Source organism: Cryptotermes secundus, unplaced genomic scaffold (assembly GCF_002891405.2).
Source record: "Cryptotermes secundus unplaced genomic scaffold, Csec_1.0 scaffold842, whole genome shotgun sequence".
In the NCBI taxonomy this organism is placed as follows: domain Eukaryota; kingdom Metazoa; phylum Arthropoda; class Insecta; order Blattodea; family Kalotermitidae; genus Cryptotermes; species Cryptotermes secundus.
Window position 1 is genome coordinate 232,465 of NW_019736407.1, and position 7,402 is coordinate 239,866.

At 40.0% G+C, this 7,402-nt stretch overlaps 1 protein-coding gene across 5 annotated transcripts in view; it reads right to left on the minus strand.

Moving 5' to 3' along the window:
* The window catches only part of LOC111869912 (cytochrome P450 9e2), a 130,977-nt gene that overhangs the window by 112,041 nt on the left and 11,534 nt on the right, over positions 1 to 7,402 (minus strand). The window contains exons 1-2 of one of the 5 annotated variants that reach the window (XM_033753596.1): positions 3,331 to 3,522; positions 1,359 to 1,869 (exon numbers count right to left, since the gene is read on the minus strand). In XM_033753596.1, the coding sequence (XP_033609487.1) occupies positions 1,359 to 1,737 (379 nt within the window). In that variant the 5' untranslated portion in view covers positions 1,738 to 1,869; positions 3,331 to 3,522. Of the gene's footprint in view, positions 1 to 1,358; positions 1,870 to 2,785; positions 2,810 to 3,330; positions 3,529 to 7,402 lie in introns of those variants that run through there. The other 4 variants (XM_033753598.1, XM_023861787.2, XM_023861784.2 and 1 more) reach the window with 4 other exon arrangements.

Here is a 7,402-nt window from a genome sequence, read left to right on the forward strand (position 1 = left end):
CGTAGTTGGTTCAGGCACTATGCTACAAGCCGGAAGGTCGCGGGTTTAAGTCCCGATAATTTCATTGGATTTTTCAATTGACCTAATCCTTCCGGCCGCACCATGGTCCTGGTGTCGACTCAGCCTCTAACAGAAATGAGTACCAGGAATTAATGAGATAATTTCCCTGGGGAGTAAAGCGTAAGGCTGACTACCTTACCACCATCGTTGAGCCGATGTGTATATAATGTGGGACCCTCAACGTCTCACAACCATATGGGCCTTCACGGCCTGTTACAGGAATAACTTTACCTTTCTTTTCTCTCTGTTAGTACGTATATCTCTTTTTATGCTATGTTAATGTATCGGACAACATAATCTGTCAAAGTATCAATTTACGTGTTTTGTAGGTATAATGTTTTATACTGTGCCAATGTATCACTTCATATACTGTCAATGTGTCAGTTTACATGCTGCGAATTATCCCATTTACATGGTGTGCCTATGCATCTGTTTACATTCTATGTCGATGTATCGCTTTACATGCTGTGTTAGTTCGCTTGAGGAATACAGCCAGGGAGTCTGTTGTTATTTGAGTGTAAATATATATGTTTTCATAATATTATATTATTCATGCACCGCCAATTAACCGGATTACATATTGTGCTAGCATATCTGTGTATTGTTCGTTCTAATCTCGTTCTGGACAACCACAATCCCGACTGACGTTTTCCCTGGTTCCACTCAGTTCCCCAGCCAAATTTTGCCATATTACCTCTAGTAGATCACGACCGTCTCCTTCCAGATCCTTCCCACTTCATAGGTCATGTTACAATTCGAAACACTGAGCGCAATAATATAAACCTAACGAGAAATTTGGCGGTCCTGGGATAGGATGCGTTTAATCCTTCAGAGAGTTATCAATGTTTCGAAGGAATCTGCTGCCTCAGTCCTCTGTTCCTCTGAGACGTCAGTATTAACATTCCAAATTTCCAGGCGCAACAATCCAGAACACCGCAGTCCTCTTATTCTAGGCCGTGACATAGTCAAATTTCGAAATTTATGTTCTTCCATCAAGGTAACACATACGTACAAATAACGGGCAATATTTTTTGTCTAAATCATCATTGAGTGTACATCATATTTTGAGTAGGCAGTCTTATGGTCAAAAGCCTTGTCTTTATCGGGGTCTTCGGCATAACCATCATTTTTCCAATACTATGTTTAAAACTGAATTTATCAATTTTCTAGTGATATAATTTATATCAGTGTCTATTAATGATGTACATTCAAATATGTTTTGCTCTGGGAGACATCTACCGTGACAAAAGTTCTGCAGGGCCCCAGAACCAGTAGAATATTCGGAATGAGGAACTCACCTTTGAGACTGAATAGGCCCTTTCCGAACAGCGGCTCAACTTCTTCACTTATACGAACTCCGCGGTCAACGAAATGCTCAAAATCTTTCACGGTCACCATCTTTATGAGCTCGGGGTCTCTTAACAAAATAATTGGATTCAGGAATTCATACACACCACCATATTTGTGGCCTTTAAGCCTGTTGTACCAGTCAACAAGTGATTCAGGTAAAGAAACAATCCTGAAGGCCACTGATCCCATGTTCCCAAAGAATGGTACAGGTTTCAGGTGCGGTACATTTTTCTTGGAGAAATGGTCATGGGTCCATGTCCCAAGCAAGTATCCGATTATACTTATGAGACCCGTGGCCAGAGTCCATACCCAAAGAGACTCCAGCATCGTGAACTTTCCACTACAAACTGTTTTAAACAGGATTGCAGACCAGTGGGTAACAGTGCAGTACTAAAGTGACTGTTGCTTTTCCAGCAGTCTCTGCTTTTCTCCTTAGCTCTTTTTAGTGTGACTGGATTTCTGTAAAAAAGATATGAAAAATTAATATTTTTGCTAATATGGTTTATGGTTTATGTTATGGCGTTGAGATTATCTCGGACTACGCGGGTCTATAACATCGAATGGTAGGATCCATGAAATGGATTCGATTCGGACAGATAACATCGAGGCCTAATTATGGTGTTATCTAGACATGTATACAGGGACTGGGTAAAACCACGAAAATGGTCAGTCGGATTACAGTATAATAAGTACCAAATGGATCAAATAATAACATTTCGCACGGACAACACTCATGGGCTACATCAGAGCATCCCAAAATTTTCGGGCCATAAAGTCATCTCCAGTACCCACTTCCCTATCCTATAAAGTCATTCTTCATTATAACGGTTTGCACAACCAACTATGGAAGATCATAACAATAAAATAATGTACATCATTTAGTAACTTCATTGTTGGTAAATTCTGAATGCGATGGATATGGTGAGATGTGATACCAGTTTCCCAGGGTCTTGTCTAAGTCACTGGCGCTAAAGCTAACTCACACAGTCTGCAATTCACTACAGCACGCACTATCTCCTCTCATTCTACTGTGTCTTCACCGGTCGTTGCCTGGTATGACAGATTCCAACAATGTCGTCTGCTTCCGTGCTCACTTTCTTACTGGCTGGCAACTGTCCCACACCTAACTCATTGCTGGAATTGTCCTGCTTATCTCGGCACAGACTGCACAGAAAAATGTTTCATTCGTTGTTGTTCAATTGTTGCTTAGCTGACCGCGCAGAAAACACATTTCCTCTGTTGTATGCGTGCCGCTATCTAACAACGGTCGCTGTACAATCGCTCATATCGAAGTCGCAGCCTAGCAACGAGTCTACATGCCACATAACCGTATTACAGTATAACAGTGTACGCGAATGATCATATATACTTGTACCTGACGATGGCCCTGTGTGGCCGAAACATGTCATTGTAAATTATATATAAGCTTGGACTAAATGGTGATCAAACCAGTGTCATGTGAAGCTGTATTGAAGACTGCATTGTGTGTGCCTGTGTAGACCTATACCAAGTGATCAGCTAATGTAGCGGTATGAACAGCAGCGAGCTCTGTCATTGACTGGCAGTGGCATGCCCTCTGTCCCAGGGAAGTTCGAGCATTTCCTTTGCGGGACTGAGCGCACCCACAACAGACCGACCCAAATGGCTGGGAGTAGCAGTGACGCTCTTGATCATATTCACAAGAATCTCGGGTTTCCTCCGTCCCTCCAGGCAATTGCTAGAAAAGTATCTTCATTCGTCAACGGCCAATTCCTTCCCAACCCCTTCCAAATAATTATTCATCTAGCGTTCATCCATTTCACTCTATATATTCTGCCAACCGAAAGCTTTGTTAAATAATACACGATAAATAAATAATAAACGACAGATCTACGATAGAGTTAGCATGTGTTCCATTTGAGACGTAAGCCAGGTACTTACCAATAAGAAAACAAACGTGTTACTATTGCAGATAACTTGTTCGGTCGTCGAGTCTGTGTCGTATCAACTTGTTAACTGAGCTGTTATGGAGTCTATATTGCACATAACATGAATGACAGCGTCGAGTTATGATGTGCTCGTCCTGGCAATGTTCTGTCTTCTAGCCTGCTTCTTCTCACTCTCTTAACTGAGATGTTGTAGGGATCATTACGTAATCATAAATGACCTTCACAGTGCTTGGTATTCCCAAATGAGCTGTAATGTGTTCCTACTGGCAATGACCTTCAGTTAAGGCTGCTGGGACATATAATGCTGCTAACATCACTGTAGTTTAGGTCATGATGCCGTGTAAATTGGATCAATATTTTGCAGTAACTTGTTGACTCCATCTCTGCATCATAGGGGCCTTCTGTCCTGAAGAACAGTATATATATTCCTCCGAAACGTCGGCACCTATGTTCTGAACTACAAGATGACACATTCTAGAAATTAGCTGAAGAGGTGAAGTTTCTGTCTTGTATTCGAAACGCGCTCGGTTCGAATCTCAGCCCGGACATCGAATTTCCTGATGTTTTCATCGTTTTCCTCTGTCTCTCGAGGAAATTGTTAAGATAGTAGGTACAGTAGGTGAATGTCCCTTCTTTCCAGATCCTCTACTAACACCGATTCAATGCTCATCCTAACTTACGACGCTACATAGTGTAGATACTGAATCAGATTTGCTAATTAACCCGCAAAAATACACGTCGGAACATCCCAGAAGTTCGCTGAAACTGTAAGGCTTCTGACTAGGCTGTGGAGGGCACTGGGTTCGGATGTCAAACAAACACCGGTTATCCTGACGGGAGCATTTACACAGCATCTAGAAGAAAATTGTGATATAACAGCTCAAATTACAACATGACGGCTTCCGTCTACATTTTCAATTAATCACTCCTAAAATCGTCCTATCATTCGATGCTACATAACTTGAGATATTTGCAGCGTCGGTAAATAAACCGTAAATAAACACGTCATAGAAAAGGGTGATGTTATCACCGAGAAAATGTCAGTCATATTGTAGTGTAAAGAGCCGTTGCTATGAAACGACCGAAAGATGGGTGGATATACTCAGTCAGTTTCTAGGAAACGGCTCGGTAAACACAATCCCTCGAAACAAACAACGGAACGGCAGTTGCTAGGCAGCAAATTCTTAATATTGCAACAGTTGGACTACTACAATGGAAGAGGTCTGTTTTTCTACGTGGTCCGTGACTACAGATTATATGTGGGATAATATTACTGGATTATTGACACCCGTGCGTATACGGGTTAGAATACCTCCACCGTAAGCCCTGCAAATGGTAAGATGCGACGAAAATGGAACCCAGTGCCTGGGCGTATAACAGGCCAGCTTTGTTCCTGGGGGATATAAGAACGGGGACCTGGCCCTCCAGATTGGGGAGTCTCGAATCTGAAACAATAACCGCAAATGTTAAGGTGGGGGGGGGAGAGAAAGAATTGTGGCCGATAGTCTCAAGAGGCTTGGCGTCAAAAAGACCTGTTTGGCGATAAATCTTCAGTCGCAAAGTAACTCTGACTTTGACGCTGAGCTTAGTTGAGTTCTGTAGAGGAGTCTGAAGAAAAGAGTCAGTTAAATTTAGTTGTATGGGTGCGCAGTTGAACGCCCAGCTGTGAATAGTACACGTTTCGTGTGATTTTGGAGTGTGTAATTCGCTGACAGAGTTACAGTTCCTATGTTAACATCTATTGCCACGAAACGGCTAGTGAAAACTAATAAAATGAAGATACTAGTCTCTGTGAGTCGGTGATCTGTAAAGTGTAGTCACACGTCGTGACTGTATAAGTCGTCAATAATCCCAGTCACCAGTCAAAATCCCGTTTATAGTTACATTTACACAGTACAATATTATAATGTTGTTCTTAAGAGATGAACAAGGGTACATATAGTGTCTGAGTGTATCATAAAACTTCAGATCTGAATAGAGTTGATAGCTGTGTATTAAAATCACCCATTAAACCAAATTTTTCATACATATTAACGAAACAGATATATGGACCTCTTTTATTATTTGCAAAATGTTTAATTTCTAGAGACATTTTATGAGAACATTTTATTGGAGAAATTTTCAGAATGTTAAACTCTAACCCCTTCTAACCGTGACTCTCAAATTTAATTTTTTCGAAGATTCGAGGTTGTCACGATAGCGAATATCAACATTGAAATTTTTTGGTTGGTATTGCATGTGCTTGGTAGATTGGTACTAACGTTTTGATGCAACCGGCTGCATTCTTTTCAGTGAAGATAATCTGGCCTGAAGATGGGGACAGCAGGATCTCCGAAATACTGATACCTATCTATCAAACTACACGGCATCACATACCAGTAAAATGTAAGCTTAACTTCATAGAACATGTGTCCTCCCTAACAAATTTACGTTTGGGCTATTTTGTTGAAGATAAATTTTCACTTTGATGTTAACCTTGAATTGATTAAAAATAAAGGATCGCCTATTTATTATGTTGTGATAAGTAACCTATTGCGTCTTCTATTTCATGAGATAGCAAAATATGAAGATAAAATAAAAATATCTATATTTTATACCAGGATTGTTATTTCTACAAACACAACATTTTAATTAATTAAAATACAGAGTCTTCAGTTTATGACGACGAGGAAGCGACTGCTGGAATGGTTTTAAAGGGGAAGCCAGCAGACTTTTGTTATGTGCAGCAATAAACAGGATTAGGATGGATGTACTCCATTATTTAGTATATCAAATCTAATTAATATTAGAACAAGAAATACAAATTAGTGAACATCTGTGCAAATCTGCAAGAATTCGTGGCGGAATCCGTTTATGGACTTATTCGAAACCATTTTATATGAACCAACATCGCTGAAATTTAAAATTTTTTTAGAAGACCCCAATGCAGGATTTCAACGTAATCGGTTGAATTTTATGGAAACTGATGGCCTTGTGCGTAGAATGTTTCTTTATGAGTCTACGTGGCTGAAAATTGGAGTTACTTGACAAATTTATGCGAAAGCATCCAACATCGAATTTCACCATCTTGACACGAGGTTCCAAACAGAAGGAGAGACACGAAGCTTTGCATTGTATTATTTAAAGAATTCCCATTGATTTCAAGAAAATTCCAGTATGGATTCGATATTCAGCATGAAATTTTCAGTAGCGTGACCATATAGAAAATTCTGTACTGAACTTTTGAAAATTATTACTGTTGTTGTTGGTAATTTCACACATTTTCAGACCCTAGGTTCTTGGATACGAACACGTACATGCACACGCGCGATTTGTGTGACCTCTAGGACACACTTCTTATCGACAGGCTCTATAAAATGGGTCCGCATTCCGGCTATAAAACGGGTAATTTTTTAAATTCCATCTATGTACATGACATGGAAATACATTACCTAAAGCTGAAAGAATAAACAAATAAGTTACCTTAAAAGAATCAAGTGCGGAACGTACATCACGCTACACTTATGTATATATATATATATATATATATATATATATATCGTCATGTTTTCAGCCATGTTTTGACAGTTCAGATGATTGGGAACGATAGTAACGAAAGAAATTTGGTCCATGAGAACATTACAAGAAGACTGAATTCAGTTAAATCCTGCTACTATTCCGTCCAGAAGTTGTTTCTTCACGTGTGCTGTCTTGCCACATAAAAATTAGTTATCCGCGTTAAAAGTATAATTTGCCTGTGGTTATGTGTGGGTGTGAAATTTTATCTCTGACATTAATGGAGGAACATAGAATGAGGGTAGACTTGAAAGGATTCTGACGATGGTGTATACTGTACTTCTTTTGGCTTATTTTGGACTTCACCCATCGTCCGGTATATAAAAAAGACAAAAATACCACAACGTTTCGGAGACTGGATCTGTCTCAGTCTTCAGGTGTATAAGGAAGGTTTAACCTACTCAGTTGGGCCCCTTAGAAAGAGCTAGTCTCAATCACTGGACAAACCTTGATATGTAGAAACAACCTATGAACAACCGACAACCGGTTCCGTCAGTGGGAGGACAGAA